Consider the following 21,118-nt stretch of genomic DNA (forward strand, 5'->3'; position numbering starts at 1 on the left):
GGCTCTGGAGCAGCAGCATCTCGAGTCTGTGGTGTAGGTGTGAGGGTAGTTATCCAGGTTAATCTTCCCTTATCTCTGAATGCTAAATATAACAGGACTATCAGCAACACCACCCATTGTATGGTATCATTAGCACTTATAAAGGATCTTAACCCTTTGAGAACTGGTGGAGCAGACCCAAAAAGATGGTTAAAAGGTTGAGAGAAAGTTTGCCCAGGTGCTATTTCCTCGCAGTAGGTACCGTTATTAAAGTAACCCCAAAAACATACAGTTAACGTGTGATAGCTATGAATCCATGTACCTGCCTTCCAGAGGAAATTAAAGATCCATGAATTCCTCACCCAATTAACCCAGAAGCCAAACTTGATAACAGACACCGTAGCCTTACTTATAGGACCTATTTTTAGATAAGGGTCTGCAAATGGGAAAAGTATAGCTACGATCACATGCCACCCAAACCAAGGTAAACTAGACCACATGGTGATGATGAAGATGTTTTTACACACAACAAAAAAACCAAATTACTTAAGAACTGTTAATCCTTTTTCCCTCTCAATGCCCTCGAGCCCCACGTTGATGCGCCAAATTCTGTCTCGGTTTGACAAGACAGGAGTCTGTGAAAGAGGGCAAAGCCTCCTGTGCAATAGAGAACGGCAAACCCCCCTCCCTCTGAATTACCAGGATCTTTAAATTAAAAGGCTCTCAGGCAAAGATATGGGAGTGGGAGTAACAATTCTTTACTAGGAGAAAACTAGACAACAATTTAAAAAAAGGCAAATGCAATCGGTACAAACAAAACCAGTGAAAGAAAAAAAAGTCCAGAACCTGAGGGATGCCAGTATCAGTTCTGCTGGGACAATTGCTTCCCTTGCAATAGTTGATGAGTTGCAGCTGAAGTGGTGATCTTTAGAAGGGTATAGTTTTCCTCTGAAGATCTGGTGGCAGTGGGGCCGGTCTTCCTCTGCGCCGGGGTTGCCTCTGAGCTCCGCCGCCGTCGGCTCAGCGCGCGCCGGCTGCTTCGCTGTGAGTGCCGCCGAAGAGAGAGAGAGAGAGCTGCGAGCTGCTTCTCCGGGAATCCCGCGAAGAGAAGAGAGAGAGAGAGCTGCTTCTCTCGGAATCCCGCGAAGAGAGGAGAGAGAGAGAGCTGCTTCTCTCGGAATCCCGCGAAGAGAGGGAGAGAGCTGCTTCTCTCCCCAAAAAGCTACCCCTTTAAACAACAATAGAGTGCTTGGCTTCCCCCCTCTGGGTGGGACCCCTCACGGTGTTACATTTACCAGCCCTTCATTGAATCAGTCAATGGTGTATAAACAAACCATTGCCTCTACAGGGCAAACCATTGTCTCTGAGAGAGATAACAAAAACCTGTCCAACCGGTTTTGCTTTCAACAGATGGCAAATGGAATACAAGCTTATCTTACAACCCAGGACACCTATCCTTCAGCTTTTCCATTGGGAATTGGGAGGAGGAGAACGGGGATGATTCTGTGCTTGTGAGGAGCACATCAGATGTGGTCTGTGTGTTCATGTCAGTCTTGGGACCATAAGGTCTCAGTCAGATTACAGATTACATTGCTTTGGCATGATGAAATCCCTTTTAAGGGGTAAAGAACAGGAATTGGCAGTAGGTGTTTGTAAAGAAAAGTTTTTTTTATGAGGAATATTCCTGTGAAATGAGACCCTCTGATTAGTTTGAGTATCCCTCAGTAGGCAGGTTGGAACTGCCTGGAGTCCAAGCCATGTCACCAATGTACTGTTAATTTTCTTGCTGGTGAAGTTTTCGGAGTGCTGTTTAAAATGTGGGGTTACAGCAGGAGGAGACACCACACCCTCTCTGTGCAGCCTCTTCAGTGTTTGCTCAACCTCAAAGAAGTTTTTCCTCACGTTCTGGTGGAATTTCATGTTTGTTTGTGCCCATTACTCCTTGTCCTGTTGCTGGGCACCGGTGGAAAGCATCTGGCCCCCTCCTCTTGAAACCCACCATAAATATACCTGTGCATTGATAAAATCCCCCTTCTGTTGGCTTTTCTGTAGGCTGAATAGGCCCAGTTCCCTCAGCCTGTTCTCAGAGAAATGCTCCAGTCTCTTCAGCATCTTTTTATCCCAGTTCCTTTGGATGTCACAAGACATCTGTTCTGCTCCTTAGAAGTTATCTGTTACTAAATATTTTTATATGTAAACTACAGTCTTGACCTTTGTCTGTGAAATTTGCTGCTTGCCAAAGTGGATGGATTCCCAGTGAATTGAAAGCTTATCAGCATCACAGCTGTAATGTGTTGCTGGGAAGGTTCCTATGCAAATTAAGTCTTCCAATTATAAATATTTCAGCTACAATCCTTTTGATGGACCTAATGAAAATCCAGAGGCAGAGCTTCCACTGACTGCTGGAGAATATATTTATATCTATGGAGACATGGATGAAGATGGCTTCTTTGAAGGTGTGTTTTAGTAAAATGAAATGTGACTGAACTGCTGTGGAGAGTTGATTTCTCTCCAGAAAATGAGAGAGAAATATAGCAAATCTTGAAACCTCAAGGTAAGGGGTTTCTGCCCAAAGTTAGTTTGTTAGAAGGATGAGCAGATCTTGTTGGAAACAGCTTTATTTATGGTATGAATAAATTAAGTCTAAGCTATGAAATCCTTGTCTAGTGATTTCAGTGGAAATTTTGGCACTACTTTAACCAAGCTCCAGGTTTCATCCCCAATGGTTTCAACTCCCATGTGGTTCCTCCCTCACCATGGAGAGGAAGATGTTCAGCCCCTTCTGCAGATGGGCTATTTCCCTCTTTCCAGTGCCTGTAGTGAGCCAGGAACTGCAGCAGGTGATGGGCTCCATTGCCTCATGCTCTTTTGGCAAAGAGGGGATACAATAATCAACCCAGACTACAGTTGTGACCCTTGCTGGTGTCATACAGTGTTGTTGTTTTGGTCCCTTTTCAAACATGATCCTGGTTGACTAAAAGGTGGATGGAATTGAAACCAAGATTTGTGGGCTGTAAATTTATGCTGAGGTTTTTTTTGTGGAGCCACTTGCTTAAGGGATGATGGTTCCTGATTTCCTGAGGTGCTTTGCAAGAGCTGAGACAAATGCATGTGTGTTGCACTGCTTGCTCTGTGACTGCTCTGCCTCATTTTTCTTTCTTTCTATTCCCAAGCTTATCATTTATTTGTTTGTTTATTGTTTAAAAAGGTTATTCTTTACTAACCTTTTCTGCTTTCCCTGCTTTCAGTTGATTTGCTGTAAGGTAGAGTTTGGAAGTGAGAAGGCAGTGCAGTCCCTGTGTGCTGCTCATCCATGGTTTGATGGGTCTGCACAGACCAAGTGCTGTGTATCTGTTGTCCCCACAAGTCTTATTGGGACACCTTTAGTACAGGAGTTATCTTAAGAAAGAAGGGAGCTAAAAGGAAGGCCAGAGCTAGATGCAGAGCTGGGAAGATGGATTTTCTTGAGGAAGTACTGCAAACCCCAAATCTGTATGGCTGGGAGAAGACATAAAATCACACAGCTGCGTAGTTTGGGAAGGCTAAAAAAGTTAGTGAAAGAGCTGTGATGAGAAAGAATGGGATAATGAAGAAGGAGAGAGCCTTTAGCTAATTACACAACCCAACTTTTTACTTAGTTGGCTCTGAAATACGTGAAGCTGTGAGTTTCCTCACTGTGTCCTTTGGGACCTAACAAGAGAAGCCCTAGGAAATCAGGAAACATTGCCAGGAATAACCTCCCTGAGATATTTTCCACTCCTGACTGCATAGCAGTTTTACTCCGGCATAGATGTTGTGCCATAGTTCTGACAGCTGAGTTGGAAGGCTCAATGGCAGGAGCCGTGGTAACAGGTGTCCTGTTTTTCATTTAGGGGAGCTGATGGATGGCCGGCGAGGGCTGGTCCCCTCCAATTTTGTTGAGCGAGTTTCAGATGATGACCTCATGATGTTTCTGCCTCCGGAGCTGAATGATCTCACCCATAGCTCATACCAGGAGAAAAGTTTGGTCAGTGCAAGCACCAGCAGTGGAGATAAGAGTGAGTTTTCTATTGAAGAGAGTAGCATCAGTCCGTTGGCCAGCAGAACAGAAGGAGACCAGGAGGAACCTGTTAGTCACACAGCAGTGCCTTACCCAAGAAAACTGACTCTTATCAAGCAGCTTGCCAGAAGCATAGTTGTAGGCTGGGAACCACCTCTTTTGCCAGCTGGCTGCCCAGACATCCAAAGCTACAACATCTATGTGGATGAAGAGCTACGTCAGAACGTGAAGAGTGGCCTTCAGACCAAAGCAGTGATAGAAAAGCTGGATTTACACAGCAGGGCTTACCGCGTGTCCGTGCAGACGGTGACGGAGCACGGCAGCTCTGATAAACTGCGCTGCACTTTCTTTGTGGGGCAGGATTTTGGCATGGCACCGACAATGCTGAAAGTCAGAAGCGTCACGGCCACATCAGCAGAGATCACATGGCTTCCCTGCAGCAGCAACTACAGCCACGGGGTGTATCTCAATGGGCAGGAGTGTGATGTGACCAAGCCAGGCGTGTACTGGTACACCTTCCGCAACCTGCAGCCCAGCACCCAGTACGTGGCCAAGCTGGAGGCCCGGCCCATGAAAACTCCTTGGGAAGAGGTGCCCAAGGGGCAGGAGCAGGACTCAGCCATGATACACTTCACTACCCCTCTAGCAGGTACTGCAGACCTCTGCACATGGAGAGGCTGTGCTTAGCTGGCCCTTTGCTGGGAAGCTGTAGGGCAATGGGAAGCAAGGTTGATTAGGTCCCCAAAGCCTGAGATGCTGCACTGTTTTGTCTTAATGTTTTTCTTACTTTATTTTAAAATTTGATTAGCCCTTTTGCTTTCATTTGCTCTGGGATGACGTCCTCTGTGCTGGTTGGAGCAGCTGGTTGGGTAGGGAAGAGTTGGTTTACCATGACTTTGCTCCAAGGGTTGCTGCATCTTCGCCTCAGCTACTTTTGCAAAGTTCTGTTTTCTGTGCATTAAAGCTTTCACAGAACAAGAGCACCTTATTTTCTCTGGTTCTGTTTGACATTTCCCAGTACTGGCCTGGCTGTTGTAGTTCAGTTCTGCAGGGGCAAGTCTGGTTAGGAGTTTGCTCTTTGGTTCTAACTAAGGTTGAGCTTTATGCTGTAACCAGATAAGCAAGAGGAAATTGTGTTTCTTCTCTCACAGGCACGCCTGATGCTCCTTTGGATGTCCAGGTAGAAGCTGGTCCCTCTCCAGGTATCCTGGTTATCAGCTGGTTACCTGTCACCATTGATGCTGAGGGATCTTCCAACGGGGTGCGGGTCACTGGATATGCCGTGTACGCGGATGGACAGAAGGTACTGGCTGTGCAGGGGGCTGGGGCTGCTGCAGAGGGAGCACCAAGTACCACACCTTAAGACATGGAAAGCTAGATCCAGGAAGGTGTCCTGAGGAAGCAGTGATAGTCCCTTGCCTGGAAAGGAGTGACATCAGAGAAGGGACATTGCCTGGGCTGTGTGATGCACACTACAAAAGACATCTGTCTAGATTTTGGAGTTGCTCCTGGAGCAGGACCCTCCAGCAGCGAAACAGCCTCCTCTGCTCAGCCGAGGCACTGGCCTGATCCTTTAGCAAGCACTTAGTCCCCAGGGTGTGGACAGAGCACAAGGACAAGTACACAGCCACAACCTGGGGCTTTCTCTCAAATGTGAGGAGTGAGGTGTAGTGAGCCAGCATAAAGTTGGCATCCCCACAGCGTGGGCAGAAGGGTGGGGGAGAATCTGCCCCTCTGCCAAGCTTAGGTGAGACTCCCACCTGAAGAGCTGTCTCCAGCTCTGGAGCCCCCAACATCAGAGGGCTGTGGAGCTGCTGGAGTGAGTCCAGAGGAGACCATGGAGATGCTTCAAGGGCTGGAGCCCTTCTCTTCTGGAGCCAGGCTGAGAGAGCTGAGGGTGTTCACCTGGAGAAGAGAAGGCTCCATGGGGATCTCAGAGCCTTCCAGGGCCTCATTCCAGAGCCTAAAGGGGCTGCTGGAGAGGGTCTGGGGACAAGGGATGGAGGGACAGGACACAGGGAATGGCTTCCCACTGCCAGAGGGCCCGGTTAGTTGAAGGAATTGTTTGTTCCCTGTGGGGGTAATGAGCCCAGGCACATATTGTTCAGCGAAGCTTTGGCTGCCCCAGCCCTGGCAGTGTCCAAAGGTCAGGTTGGACAGGGCTTGGAGCAACCTGGGGTGCTCCAAGTGGAAGGTGTCCCTGCCCATGGCAGGGTCTGGAGTGAGATGGTTTTTAAGGTCCCTTTCAACCTAAACCATTCTGTGGTTTTAACATACAAACACCCCAGGGTTCAGTGCTGTTATTGATACGAAGATCCAAGGATGTTCTGTATTGAAAATGTCCCGTGTTCTTGTGCACACATGATGTTGTTTGGGGAGCACAATGCAAAACAGAATGATGCTGTTTTGGATAATCGCTCTTTTGTTGTGGAAATACTTTGTCCTCTTCACAGGTGAAAAAAAGAAGGAGTCTGGGAAGTTAGTCAAAAGAGTGGCCTAAAAAAGGGAAAAGCTCTTTAAGGCTTAGTTAAAGGAGAGTTAAATTAGAGAGCCTTAGTTTAAGATTTAGTCAAGGAGAGTTAAAATCTGGAGTAGGAGTGAATATAGTCATACTTTTCAGACTGTTCCATTTCTCAAATTTCTCTTTAATGTTCATTCTTCCTAGATAGTGTGCAGAAGGGTGGAAATTCTGCACAGCTGCTCTCCAGAGAATTGGGTTCTGTCTGAACTTTGGGTTAGGAATTGAGGAGCTGAGCTGTGCACAATAAATAATTCCTTCCTGTTCTGCTTACAGGTGATAGAAGTTACTTCTCCAACAGCTGGGAGTGTTCTGGTGGACTTGTCCCAGCTTCAGATGTTCCAGGTGTGCCGTGAGGTTTCTGTGAGGACAATGTCTCAGTACGGGGAGTCCGTGGATTCAGTTCCAGCCCAGATTTCCTCAGTCCTGCTGCAATCCTCCCACTGCGCTTCTCCTGTGTGCACCACTGTCCCCTCCAGACTGCCCCGAGGGGGCCCCAGGGCTTCACTGCCTACCTACAGCCCACAACACATGCTCCCACTCCAACAGAAAACTCCTGCTGAGAGCTCAGATGCCAAATTGACTGATCCCTCCTCCAGCCCTGTTGGCTCAGCACGGCCTCTGACAGAAAAAGCCTCTTCCCCACCACACCTTCCCTCCCCTAGTGCTTCCTTGGTGCAGGCTCCAGGCACTTCCCCACAGGGATCGGATGCTGAAGGAGACAAGAAATGCCTGAGTGTGCCTCCCCAGCAGGCTGGCACAGTGCTGCCAGGGCAGGGCATGGAGCCTGGGCCTTCCCAGAAAGAGGCAGTGCAGCAGCCGGGTGAAGGGACAGAGGTGCAGGTAAGTGCTTACATCTCCTGCCCAGTGCCAGGTGTGCAGGGAAGGGCAATGGATCCTTTCTGGGGAGTGGGACAAGATGCCACTGAGCACCTTTCTGTGACACAGTGTTGCCTCTGGGCCATCATCCAGCAGTGGCAAACTGTCAGGGAGTTTTGGCTACTGTTGTGTACATGGAAGATGCAGCTCACCTCTTGATTCTGTTTGCTAGCAGATGAGGAACAGAGTGAGGAAAGGAAGAATTTGCAGAGTTAAAAGGTTAAAAGGATGTTCCATGTTAGTCTGGCATCCTGGCATTTCTGTGCTCTCTGACTTGAAGGGACCTTCTCCAGTCTGGTGGGTTTGTATAAGGCAGTGGTAGAGCACCTCAGTGGATGGCAGAGCAAGGCAAACTGGCAAACTGTTCTGACACTGGCTATTTAGAGTTCCCAGTGGGTGAGTGAAATTCCCAGTGATATTCTCAGTAGGGTGGGTGAGTACTTTCAGAGTTCTTTTAGGACAGTAGTGAGGGTGTCTGAGAGCCTTATAATGATGCTTAATGATTGTTCTGTGATGATGGGGAAATGGGCCCTCCTTTGTGGGATGTATTACATAAGGGAAAAGGATCTATTTCCCATTCTGACTTTTGACATCAGAGCTCATAGGAGTGCTTCAAACTGTTAAATTCAGCACAACTTTATTAATCATGGCAGTATGACCTTGTGAATGGTCAGAGTTGGGCTGGGACTTCTGAGAATTGCTGAAGCAATAGCAGCATGGTGGGCCCAAGCCCAAAGGCCAGCTCAATACCCAGAAGAACTGAGATGCTGAGTCCAAAATTTCAGTGATCAGTGCCTGGTCATTTGTAATTCACGATACCTTGGGTCAGCTGCTGGATTAATTTACCCACATTTCATAGAATCTTTCATAGAATCATGGCCCCTCCACGCCTCATCCAACCTGGGCTTGAACACTTCCAGGGAGGAGTGTCATGGTGGATTTGTCCCAGCTTCAGATGTTTGTGGTGTACCAGGAGGTTTCTGTAAGAATGATGTCTCAACTGATGGATTCCATTCCAGACCAGATTTCATTGTTTTTCTGTGAGCCTTTTACCACACTTCACCTGTTTCCAGCATTGTTGCCTCCGGACATTCAGGTGTCTGGTGATGGCTGCACTTGCCGTGGTGCTTTGCCTCCTTTGTAGAGAGCAGTGAAACAAGTGCTCCCAGGATGCAAATCATCCTTCCCACTTAAGGTGTGTCTCTTCACTTAGCTGTGAGCAAAGGGAATCAGGGCAGGAAATCTGAGCTGTGAGATTAGACATGAGATCAGGACCTGCCTGGCTTTTGTCCAGGGGACACTGAGAAGCTTGACACTGCAATGTCTCAGTGTCCCTGGGGTCTGATCCTTCAGTGTTTTCAAAGTGTGCCTGATACATAAGGACAAGGTTTTGCTCCATTGCAAAATGCAGGGAGGTTCCCTTGGTTAGAGTAAGAGAAAGGGGTGGTTGATGAAGGCCCACCTGCCTTACCCTTCTTGTTTCTGGAGCTCCATTCCTCCATCTCCCAGAGGTTTTCTTGGACTGGTTGGAATACAGATGAAGATTTTCTTTTAATTCTCACTAGGTGATCTAATCAGGAGCTTGTTGCACTCTTTGTTTATTATTCTTCATTAATTATCCCTTTCTTCACACCCCAGGAAATCCTGGAGTGATGTCCTTATCTCCAGCTCAGCCCAACGTGCTGGGTGATGTCTAGGCCATTCCTCTGGCAGATGACAGTGGGAAGTGACCTTGTTGTATAGCTTGGACTCTTCTTGCAGCCCTGAAACTTGTTCCTGTCCATACCCATGCGGGCCTTTGCTGAGCTGCAGCACTGGGGTTACCATGTGTCTCCTGGGACCTGAGGACATGGAGGGGTTTGTTCCAGAGCTGGCCAACATTCCCAGCTGCAAGTTGTCTGCCAAAATACTCATATGCCTACAGCAAAGAACACATCAGAGGGTGAAAGTGTTTGGGGTGATAATACTCCATTTTGGTGCATAAGTAGTCTGAGACACCTTCCCTTGATTTCACTGTTGGTTTGTTTCCCAGATGGAGCAACCACGAACCAAAGCACTGGAGCTGGGAAGCCCAATGGACAGCAGGGTGAAGCTCCAAACACAAACCTGCCACATGTGCTCTGTGGAGGAGGCACCCAAAGGTCCCAGTACTGCCATGGAGAAAGAGGCAGAGAAGCACCTGAGCCCAGAGCCTCTGTCCTCCCCCAGCCAGGCTCGGGGGACACAGGACACCTTCCAAGATGGAAACACTAGTGGGAGCAGCTGCCAGGACTTCCTGAGATTGTCTCCTGGCAAGGAGGTGATGAAAGAAATGTCCAGAGTGAAAAGAGAGGTTTGTTTAACCTTGGCTAAATGAGTGTATCCATGGAGAGATGTGAACTGTACTTGACCTCCTGAGTTTTCCAGCCTTAGACAGTGCTGTTCTGCAAGCTGTGAAGTGAGGCTGATGGTTGTGTGTGTCTGTATGTGCCAGTCACTCCCTTGGGTGCTGCCCATTTCTTTCCTACCACACCTGAGCTGTGTGTGTGCTCAGAGAAAGGAAAAATGCTCCTTTGTTGCTGAAATAGAGTCTGGGAGAACTGAGAAAATGTGTTTTGCTTTTCAACAGCAAGAAGAAAAACTGTTGGAAGTGGGCCGCCGACAGTTGACCCTTTTCACTGAGCACAACCGGAGTTCTGACCTTTCAGATATTTTGGAAGAGGAGGAAGAAGATGAGCTGTCTTCAGAAGCTCTGGAAGAGAAGAAATGGGACCAGAGAGAGCCATGTTCCCAGGAGAATGGGGAAAAGGTAACTTGTTCTGAGTGCTGCTTGTGGGGAGCGCCGGTGCAGCCATCCCATGCCATCAGCTCACACGAGGAAGGGGCTGGGCTGAGCCTTTCCCGAGGTTCTGCTGCTCTGCTTTTACTTCCAGTTTTGGCTCAAGGTAGTAAAAACACAAGTTCTTTGGGAGAGGGGGAAAGGTATTTGTTTGTAATAAATGGGTTTAATTAGTTGGAAAAACACACGGTGTGATGTGGTGTTTAAAATCAGTTGGGGGTGATTGAATTCTTAACACAGGCAGTAAACAGGGAACAGTCAACGCTGTCAGGCACAGGATGCAATTGTTGGGGTGTCCTATGCAGGGCCAGGAGTTGGCCTCAATCCTTGTAGTTCCCTTCCAGCTCAGAATATTCCCTGATTCTATGATTATTTGGCTCAGGCCTTGATGCTTTCTGGTTCCAGGGATGGCATGTAGGAGCAGAGTTGTGGCTTTATAGTTCAAATGCTACAAGGGATGAAATCCTGCCTGAGCTGAGCTGTAAATGACCAGCTTAATTCATGCTCAAAGAGTTAAATCTGGTCTGAATGGACCTGTGGGAATGTGATTCCAACTGCATGGCCTGGAACTGGTGTGTAACCATACAGATTACAGCAGTTGGGATGAATGTCCATGAGGGAAAGCACTGAGGGTGAGAGACTGGAAAATTAAAAGTCTTTGCAGGAAGTGTGATATGCCTGGATGGCAAGAAAGCTTTTCACCCTCTCTTTGATTTTTCACATGACCAAAGAACATCTGTAGTTGATGGTGCCCTGTGTGACTGCTGGTCTGCAGGGATGGGGCTGGTAAGCATGAAATGGTAGCAATGTAGTGACTCTGCAGTAAGTTTCCTTTTCTCCTTCTGAAAGATCTTCTGCTTGCCAGGTGAGGGATTGGACCTGCAGTGCAGCACATCAGGAGCCCCAGGAGAGCCTGGTGGCTGGAGGGACTGGGGCTGCCTCTGAAGGTTTTGGAAGGGCTTCCAGTTGTTGGGATTGGACTGGGAAAAAATGGAAGAAAAAAGTTTCCTGGAAAGCAAAAGAATAAAATAAGAGCAATCAAGAACACTCTTCTTTGATTGGTTTTGTTTTTGGTTTTTTTTTTTTTTTTTTTTGCCTTAATGTTTTTATTTGGTTGGGTTTTTTTCCTGAAAACAAACATGAAAACCCTACTCAGGTCCTTTTGAGCTGAACAAAGTGGTGCTTCTTGACTGGATAAAAGTGATTGTTTTCTGTGCTGGCAGTAACAGAGTGAGGGTGACAAGATGCTGATTTGGGAGAGGATGTGAGGGGCAGGAAGCTTTAGGGCATAGACCTCTCATTACTGCCATATGGATTGAAGGGGATGTGACTGGAATAGGGCTGTTTTCTAGGATTCTGCATATTTAATTGAATTTTCTGTTACCTCAAGATTCCTCAGCCAACTTTTTCAGGATCCAGAGGGTGAAAACACAGAGGGGTGGTGCTTTTAAAATATTTATCCTCAAACAAGTTGTTTAATCGCTGAAACCATTTATTATATTAAAACTCAAAAGCAGAAGCCACAACTTTGCAAACAGCTTAAAGAAGTCTTACTGAACTTTTTTTTTTTGTATTATGAATTCTCCATATTCCTAATGGGTGCTAACAAGGCAGGAGCCTTGAGCATGTGTTCTGTAAGGAGAGTTTGAGAAAATTGAGGGGCTTTTGTTCTAGAGGAGTTGAGTGGGAGTTTTTGTAACTGCCTATTTGTGTGATAGTTAAAAGGATGAGAGCTGAGAGCCAAAGTCAACTTGTTTCTGAGAGATGATACATTAAAAGAGGCAGAAATCATGAGCTATTTCTTGAATATGTTTGGGATATTCATTTTGGAGATGCGTTCAAGCCTCTTACTCAAGAGGGCAGTGCAGCCTTGGGACTGGTCCCCAGAGGGTTCAGGATGTCCATTCTTTTTTCAAACCTCATCTAAGCAAAGACATGGATTTATTGTTGGCTGTACTTAGGAGACTGAACTGGAGACTTCTGGAGGCCCCTTCAACCAATTCTAAACATAATTCAAGACCAAGTTTTGTTTGGAAAAAGCTATAGAGGTTGGAACTATCAGTAGGCAGTTTGTAACTGCCTTTGTTTCTCCCCCACTCTGGTTCAGTTTTTAATTATCTCTGCTCATGGCTGTAGCTTAAAACATCAGTAGCGACACATGCTTTGTAAGCTATTTGTAGGTGCTGTCAGAACACATTAATAATATAATTTGTCAGGGACATTGAACAAGAGACCTCTAGAGGTATCTTCCTACCTAAATGACACTGTGCACCTGGGGATGTTGCCTTTTATGTCACTGTTAATGTGATAAGAAATAAACCTGTAAATTATACAGTTGGTCCACAACAAATTTTAAAATTCAGCAGTGTTGTCCGCAAAATTTTCTGTAACCTGGTAGGCTCTCACCCATCTGCAAGTGAAACTCATGTCTGTGTGGCCCTTTGAGGTAAAGGGTTTTCCTTTGTTTCTCTGGGAACTCTGCTCCTGGATGTGCAGACAGGACCTTGCAGTAGGGCTGCACTTTGCTAGGCGATGGGAAGGGCCCAGGCACCTGACATCTCTAAGGGATGTCCTACAGCACAGTGCCATTCCCTGTGCTCCAGAGAGAGGACCCATGGCTCTGTGGGTGATCCCTGTGGACAGAAGAGCCCACTCAGCTCTGCTGTGGAGTGGTGGTGCCTCTCCTGCCCTGTCCCACCCCAAGGGTGCCAAGCTGAGGGCAATCATTCCTGTGGTAGGATGAGAGGTGCTGCAGGTACAGGAGGGGCTGGGAGGGAGCTCTTCCATGCATTTGCCTTCCTCACTTCCTGCCGCATTGCTGGTTCATCTGATTGCTTTTGCCAGAAGATCCATTGTTCCCTTTGCCCCTTCCCCTTGCTTTGCTGCAGCCACAGCTCCATCCTGCTCTGCTGGGAGGGAATCAGTGTCAGTTTGCCTCTTGTTTTAATGTTTATTTCCTCTCTTTTTTCCTTTGCTTGTCCTGGCTGTGGCTTTTCTCGGGGTCTGGGTACAGATGGATCTTTGTGATACTGACAGCGATGAGGAGATTCTGGAGAGGATCCTAGAGCTCCCGCTTCAGAAGAACCACAGCAAGAAGTTGTTCAGCATCCCTGAAGTGACTGAGGATGAAGATGAAGATGAGGATGTTACAGAAGAAAAGACAGACCTTCAAGACTCCTTGGAAACACAAGCCTACCATTCAGGAAGGACAGAGAAACCACCCAACAACAAGGACCCATTTCAAAAGGAAGATGGGAATAACACCTCCATAGGTGTCTCTGCTCAGACTCCGCAGGGGGGGCACGGTGCTAAGGAGAGCAGAGTGCAGGCTGACCATGCAAATCCTTCCTTTGGCCAGCTGTCTTGCAATCAAAAGAAGGCACACTGGAACTGGGGCTATCAGGATAATGATCCAAAGTCTGGGAGTGGGACAAGTCCCTCTTGGAGCAAGAAGAAGGGGAATAATTATCAAGAGAAGATCCGGAGTCGGCCTGAGATAAGTAGGAAGAGACAGAGTGATCTAACTGAGCACTGCAGTCGTCTACTGGGCAACTGCAGCCAGATGGGGAGCGGGTTATACAGAGCTCCCAGTCTCAGGGAGGAGCTGAATGTTGTCAGCAGTGCTGGTGGGAAGGAGGGGTTGGATTTGTACAGCCGGGCCAAACAAGGCACCTTACGGAAAAAAGCCCCAAGAGCAGTGGGATCAGGGGGGGCAGAACCAGCTGTGATAGCAACGCACTGCCCCAGCCCCAGGAGCCTGGAAATAGACATCGAATATGACTCTGAAGATGATCAGGATTCAACCTGTGCATCCTCCCTGGAGAGCAGGCTGTGGCCAGAGAGGTCCCAGAGCTGCCAGGGGGACTGGAGTGATTGCTCCAGTCGGTCTGAGATTGCCCACCTGGGTGGCAGAAGGGACCTGACCAGGCTGGAGGTGATGGAAGAGCAGGGTATGGAGTGGGTCGGGTCTCCGAGCCGGCACCTACGGTTCTTCTGCCGGGAGAAGGAAGCCTCGAGGTGTGAGAGCAGTTCTGAGGAGCAGGGCTGGGAGCTGGACTGTAAGTCACCTGGCTGGAGAAGGAGGCTTGAACATTCTTCGAAGGGGATACGTAGCACCTCCTTGCACAAAAGGGTTGGGTGACTTTTCCTATTCTGACTTTGAAGCAGCTTGCAGTGGTGCTGGCTTCCCTCTGCTTCCCTGGCCTGCCTGTATCTTGCTTTGTTCAGTGTTGTCCAGAGAAAGAACCCTCCTCTAGGATTGTCTGGAAGACTGTCTAAGAGATTCTGTAGTTCTGTGCTGCTCCATGGCTTTTCTTGTAGTAGCTGCTTCTGCTTTTCCTGCTCCCTGACTGAGTGTCACCGATGCAGTATTCCTTTTCACACTGGGTCTTCCTCCCCACGGCAGGAGGCTGTGGGACCCAAGCGAAAATCCCTGGTGCAGTAAGCTGATTGGTGAAAGCTTTGTGTAGATGCTGACTGTAATGTCATTGCCTCCCGTCGAAATGCCCTTTCCTGCATCTTCACCCGCACCAAGGGGATCGTCACTGGTGCCTGGCAGAGTGCCTGCCTGTCCTCAGTTCTCTTTTCCAACTCCCTTGGTCTTTACAGCTGTAGACTGTCCCTGAAGAGGAATGTTGCATTTGGATGCACTGCTCTTTGTGGAGTGCTTTTGGGCTCAGCGCTGTGCAGGGAGTTGGAAGGCAGAGGCTGCTACTAATTCTCTGGTGGTTCATATTGCAGGCATCCAGTCACAAAGATTCCAGGGGCCCGGAGCCACCCGGCACAGCTGCCTGGCAGGCTCCTAGCAGGAGACGGAGCAGGAGCATAAGAAGAAGGCAAATGCAGAAACCTTTGCTCTCGAGTCCAGGTGAGCAGGAATGGGGAGAGAGGTGGGCAGCAGGAGAGATAGAAGCTCCTGGGAGTAGCTGGGGAGAGGCTGCTAGGCAGTGCCTGGGCCATGCAGTGCTGGGGCAGGGCTGACATTCTCTCTATGTTCCCCCTGTGCACAGGCCTTCCAAGCAGCACTGCTCCCGAGAGCTCTGGCAAAGATGATGGCATTCGGATCTTTGTGGCTCTCTTTGATTACGATCCTGTCTCCATGTCCCCTAACCCTGATGCAGCAGAAGAGGAGCTCCCGTTTAAGGAGGGGCAGATCCTGAAAGTAAGAACTTAGTGAACATCTGCTACTCTATGGCTCTGTCTGGTGTTCCAGGGGAGCATAAACCTTAGGAGGTCTGCAGCTTCCTCAGAGGGAAGTAGAGGGGCAGATGCTCATCTCTTCTGGCGGGTGACCTTATGGAATGGCTGGAGCTGTGTCAGGGAGGGTTAGGTTGGCTATCAGGGAAAGGTTCTTCCCCAAGAGGGTGCTGGGTGCTGCCCAGGCTCCCCAGGAAATGGGCAGGGCCCCGAGGGTGCCAGAACGCCAAGAGCCTTTGGACACTGCTCCCAGGAATGCACAGGGTAGGATTGTTGGGTGTCTGTGCAGGGATGGGCTGGACTGGATGGATGATCCTTGTGGGTCCCTTTCAACTCTATTTCCCTTTGCAGGTTTGTGGAGACAAGGATGCTGATGGTTTTTACAGGGGGGAATGTGCTGGAAGGGAGGGATACATTCCATGCAACATGGTGTCAGAAGTCCCTGTGGAGAGTAATGAGCTCAAGCAGCAGCTCTTAAAGCAGGGGTTCCTGCCTGCAGACACAGAGAGCCCAGGTACTGACTGTGTGTGTGTGTGTGTGTGTGTGTGTGTGTGTGTGTGTGTGTGTGTGCCATGCTCCTGTGGCTTTGTGCTGGAATGTTGGAAGCTCAGTTCTGTTATCATGTGTGGCCAGTGCAGCCACCAAACCCATCTGGAGGGCTGTCCCTGGATCTGCAGCCGGGTTTGGTGGCTGCTCCACAGCAGGGGGATCTGGCTGGATGTGGGTGTTTCAAGCTCTCAGTTCATCCCTGACTCCACTGCAGCATTTGCAGCTGCTGCCACTGCTCCTGGGCCCGAGGTGTGTGAATTCAGCACAAAGTGAGGCTGAACCTTGCTAGGGGCAGGGAAACAGAAGTGTTTGATGAGCAGCTGAAGTATGTGAACCAGAGTTTTCACTCTGTTCCCTCCTTTGTTTTGAAAGCCTGTGACTGAACTCTTGGGATGACCCTGCTCTTGGGTGAGGGAATCTGTGACTTGGGAATGGAGGTGTGGAAGGGGGAGGAAAAGTGTGAGACAACAAGGTCAGCAGACAGGAGTGTACAAGGAGCAGACCTGGTAGTTGGGTTCCTCCTTACTTACTCCCTTTGTGCATTGCAGAGGCTTTCCTGTTCCTTCCCACTCATGTACTCAGACAGGAGAGGGAGCAGCTCAGGCTGGGTCAGGCTCAGTGGCTGTGAGCTGCCCCTGCTGTGAATACTGGTCTCCCTTTGCCTGTCCCTCAGGCCTCCCACCTCTCATCCTGCACTCCTCTGTGCACCATCTACTGCCAGTGCCAACTGTTGGGTCTGCTCCACTTGTTAAAACACCAGGATATTCCTGGTTTGGCCAGTCCCTGTTTCCTTGCCAGTTCAACAGTGAAAAATAGCACAAGTGTTGGTTGTGGCAAAGGTAAGGCCTGACATTGCCTGAGCTGGGAATAAAGCGCAAATCAACTTAAAATAAGAAAACTCAAGGAAAAAAAAAAAAAAAAAAAAGAGCAATGCAATTTGTTCCTATTTCTTTGGAGGGAGACCCAGTATCCAGCTCTAACAGACCTTTAAGGTCCCTTCTCACCCAAACTGTTCTATGATTCTGAAGGACTGACACTGCCCAGCTCCTAAATGTTGTTCCCTGGAAAGTTGATCCTGAGGAACACAGGGACTGAAGGAGTCTGATGCTGTCACTGTGTGATTTCTTGAATATGTTTGTAAAGGACAAACATATTTGGCCTCTCCCATGTCTGAGGAGAGGATATTTGAGTAAGGTGTTTTTCACATCCATAGTCTTTCTCTCGTGTGTGTGCCAGAGATGGCAGGATGCCTGTTGGTGGCCTGTGTCCCTCAGTGAATACACAAGGGATACTCTGCCCTGCCCCACTGCACAGTCTTGGAAGAGTAAAGGATTTTAATAGCTCTGAGACTTCTTTAAACATGATGGGTTTGAAAGTTTTGAGGAAGGTGGTGGTAGTCAGTAAGGTGTGTGTGCAGGGAGGGTTTGACACTGATAGGGACACACCTCAGATCCTTGGGGCAGTTTTGGGCCCCTCTTGGTAAGGACACTGAGGGGCTGGAGCATGTCCAGGGAAGGGAGCAGAGAGCTCCCAGGAGCAGCTGAGGGAGCTGGGAAGGGGCTCAGCCAGGAGAAAAGGAGGCTCAGGGTGGACCTTGTGGCTCTGCACAGCTCCTGACAGGAGGAGGCAGAGGGTGCAGTTTGGACCTGATGGTGTTTTTCTAACGGTAGTGATTCTTTGATTCCTAGGCAGTTGGGCTGGCTGTACCTCTGCTGTCTTCCTGCTGTCATAAACCCCTGTCACAGCCTTGTAACTAAGGAAATGCCTTGTAGGGGTTGGTCTGGGCACTCTGCAGGTTCATTTGGGATTTCATCCAGTCCTGACCCTGCTCAGTGCAGAAGGTTTAGCTAGAGACCTGGGATTTTTCAGGCGTTAATGGTACAAGGTTTTATTTTATCCTTGTGGTGCTGCTTCTGAAAACTAAGGAGAAGCAAAGTCTGTCTGCTTTGAGCTGTGGAGTGCCTGAACGGTGTAAGTACAGTGTGGATTTCTCTGTGTATTTGGGATTATTTGGGATGCGGCTTATCTGAGTCCACATATGAGGCCCAGAGGGCTTTGCCCACAGAAATCATGTTGTCAACCTCCCAGGGGAGGCATGTCATCTCCTCTGTCCTCTGTTCACTATTCAGGATGCTTCTCACTTTCCATTCACTGTCTGTTTCTCTTGTCTATTTATTTGCTTTTTTGGTGTTTTTATTAAGGAAATGGCACATTTTCGCCACCTCCACGCCGCCAAACTGTCCCTCCTCCAAAACCCAGACGCTCCAAGAAAGGTCTGTGTCACCCACTGCTTCCTCTTTGGTTTTTGCTATAGAATTACAGACTGCATTGAATTTTTACTACTTGCTTTCAGGACCCTCAGATGTTTGTACGACTGCTAGGAAGTGGAAAGAGAGCCCATCCCTGTGCTGGTGTTAAGTTTTTAAAAACAGTGATGTCTTTTATAGTTTGGAGCTTAACCTCTGCTTCTTGTTACGTTCCTGTGTCCTGGTTACTGGTGTAGACTTCGAGCTGCATGAACAGTTTGCTTTTGTTGTTTGCTGTCTTGGTTCTTTTTACTGTTTATCAGTTGTGTCATGGGGTCACTGTTGGAGATGAGCTCTTACTGATGAGGCATTTTCTTCCCCCAGCAGGGCTGGACAAACAGGAGTACAAGTCTCAGCCAGGTGAGAAGTGCTTTACTGAGGGACAGGTAATGCACAATGGAATTACAGATGTGTTTTATGGTCAAGGGTCAGTGTGACACCTTGTGGTGCTGCTTCGAAGCACTGTAACAAAAGGTGTTAGTTGTTTTCATTTAGTGGTGGATGCAGAATGGTTTGGGTGAGCAGGGGATGCTTGCAGGCTGAGTGCACCAGTTTTGCTGTGGGAAGAGCAAGGCAGTCCCTCACTCATCACATGCTGTAGTCCTTGCAATCTGACAGGGTGCTCCCTCTGCTGATATCCAGAGAGGCCAAGTCTGCCTCTACCTTTGCCAGCCCATGCAGTGCTGACCCAAAGGATGGTTTAAATCCATGAATGTTTATTTTCTGTAGCACCAGACTTGGCTGTAGTAGGCTCAGGGAAGGTCTGTAGGTAATGGGTCTGAGTAGGAAGGAGATTGTGGATTGAGACTTCCCTGTGTGCTGGTCCCTGGCCCTCAGAGGATAGATTTTGTAGCTTAATAGTAGAACATTGTGTAGTGGGAGGAGAAATGTCATTTCAAGACACTATAAAGAGACAGCTGTTCTCTGTATGTGTATGTATATATGTATATATATGTATGTGTGTGAGTTAATAGGAAATGTAAAATAAAACATTCCTGTACATATAAACAAAGGACCAGGATGAGGGGATGGGGGGGATGTCCCCACTTTTGTGCTTATGAGGAGATGAAGAAGATCAGAAAACTGCTTTACCAAATGCCTTTAAAGTCTCTCTCCACTCAGTTCCCCCCCAGTATTTTTTTTGCTCAGACCACTACAAGAACGGTGAAGGAGTTGCTGTTATTTGGGTTTTGTCCTTGTATTTCTATCTAAGAATATTTTATTTTTCTCCTGTAGGGCAGAAACATAAAGATACTGAAGCAGACCTGCTCACTCCTCGCAGGATGGTGGCTGCATTTGACTACAACCCAAAAGAGAGTTCTCCAAACACAGATGTGGAGGTAACCACCAGCTGCTTCCCCCTTTTCAGAGATTTCTTCTTCCTATCTCTTTTTACCTCTGTCTCTCAAGACACTCAGCACTTTGGTCCAACCAGAGTCTTAGTGAAACTGTGTGAGTATTCATTGCATCCTTTAGTGATCAGACAGGACTGAGCAGATCTGGGGCAGGAGGGAGCAGCTCCTACTGGTAGCAACTGATCTAGGAAGCACTCTGGGAAAAGGAAAAACCTGCTTAAGGTTTTGAAAGCACTTTTGACACTTAATTTGAGCATGACTTCTGTGTTAAGTATCTGTGTAGGTCTTTGTTCAAGCAAAACAATTTAGCTCCAGTTTAATGTACTAGTTTGCAAAGTTCTTGTTTTCAAGCAATTCCTATATATAGAACCACAGAGTCATGGAATGGGATGGGTTGGAGGAGGTCTTAAAGCCCATCTCATCCCACCCCCTGCCATGAGCAGGGACACATTCACTAGACCAGGTTGCTCCTTCTGGTCTGGTCTTGGACACTTCCAGGGAAGTGGATATAATCTAAACAATAATTTTGTGGATAAGTCTGTTCCAGGTAGAAAGGTGGCAATGCAGAATCCTTTCTGCAGAAAAAGGTGAGCACATGCTCTGTTCTCTCTTCCTCTAAGCTGTGTTAGCTCTCTGAGCAAACATAAACACGGGGTTTGAATTCACATCCTTTTCCTTCATCCGCAGAGGAATGTCTGGCCAACAGAGGACACAGTTCAGGGAATGGTTGCCTCCCAGGCTGTGTCTCCTGCCCAGAGAGTCACAGCTGAGGACAGAGTGTTCTAGAGATTGTGGAAGAGATTGTGTTCTAGAGATCTGGAAGAGACACAATGTGAACATGTATCTAGCCATGGAACACTTGTCACCAAGGATGTGACTGTGCTTTTTGCAGTTATTTCCTCTTGTTGAACTTTTGTGAACAAGAGCTCAAATTACTGAAACAAGCTGGTGGAGTTCTGTGGGAGATGCTCCACAGGAGCAACCTGCAGCCTCAAGAGATTAAATTGAGGACTAGGGATATATTATGGTAAATATATTGGAAGTAGATCCCTTCCAGCTGACACCTGTGAAGTGCCAGAGTGTCTTGAGTGGAACTCAGCCTGTTTGGAGCCTCCACTGGGCAGTTTTTTTCCCTTAAAAGAGGTTGGTGACACCTTTGTCTTTAGCCTTGTGCCCCATGGGGCATGTGCTGGGGTGCTTGACAGGACAGAGGGTGTGACAACAAAGGGCACTGTGTGCTGTGCTCTTGTTCTGTGTCCAGTTTAAACCACCCTTTTTGTATGCATTCCTGCTAGTGACTAACCCCTAAGTGCTGCATACAGAACAGGCTCATCCAAGGGAGCAGGATTTGTAATTATATTTAAAGAAATTGAAGGTATTTCTGGTGCTTGCTGAGCTTGTCCTCGGTGCACCTTTCCAGAGCAGGTGGTAGGTATTATTTTGAAACCTTGTTAAAATTGGTTTTAAAATGGGCTTTGC

General features: G+C 48.0%; 1 protein-coding gene across 15 annotated transcripts in view; it reads left to right on the forward strand.

The window, feature by feature from the left end:
- Nucleotides 1-21,118, forward strand: part of TSPOAP1 (TSPO associated protein 1) — a 75,358-nt gene that overhangs the window by 44,669 nt on the left and 9,571 nt on the right. For 6 of the 15 annotated variants that reach the window (XM_085557644.1, XM_085557646.1, XM_085557649.1 and 3 more), the window contains 14 exons: nt 2,326-2,435; nt 3,852-4,667; nt 5,170-5,321; nt 6,813-7,379; nt 9,448-9,747; nt 10,024-10,203; nt 13,247-14,365; nt 14,974-15,100; nt 15,243-15,394; nt 15,781-15,943; nt 18,180-18,251; nt 18,332-18,391; nt 18,612-18,644; nt 19,521-19,624. In XM_085557644.1, coding sequence (XP_085413770.1) covers nt 2,326-2,435; nt 3,852-4,667; nt 5,170-5,321; nt 6,813-7,379; nt 9,448-9,747; nt 10,024-10,203; nt 13,247-14,365; nt 14,974-15,100; nt 15,243-15,394; nt 15,781-15,943; nt 18,180-18,251; nt 18,332-18,391; nt 18,612-18,644; nt 19,521-19,624 — 3,955 coding nt within the window. Of the gene's footprint in view, nt 1-2,325; nt 2,436-3,851; nt 4,668-5,169; nt 5,322-6,812; nt 7,380-9,447; nt 9,748-10,023; nt 10,204-13,246; nt 14,366-14,973; nt 15,101-15,242; nt 15,395-15,780; nt 15,944-18,179; nt 18,252-18,331; nt 18,392-18,608; nt 18,645-19,520; nt 19,625-21,118 lie in introns of those variants that run through there. The other 9 variants (XM_077787460.2, XM_085557648.1, XM_085557652.1 and 6 more) reach the window with 8 other exon arrangements.

This window comes from Lonchura striata, chromosome 19, assembly GCF_050655825.1.
Source record: "Lonchura striata isolate lonStrDom1 chromosome 19, ASM5065582v1, whole genome shotgun sequence".
In the NCBI taxonomy this organism is placed as follows: Eukaryota; Metazoa; Chordata; class Aves; order Passeriformes; family Estrildidae; genus Lonchura; species Lonchura striata.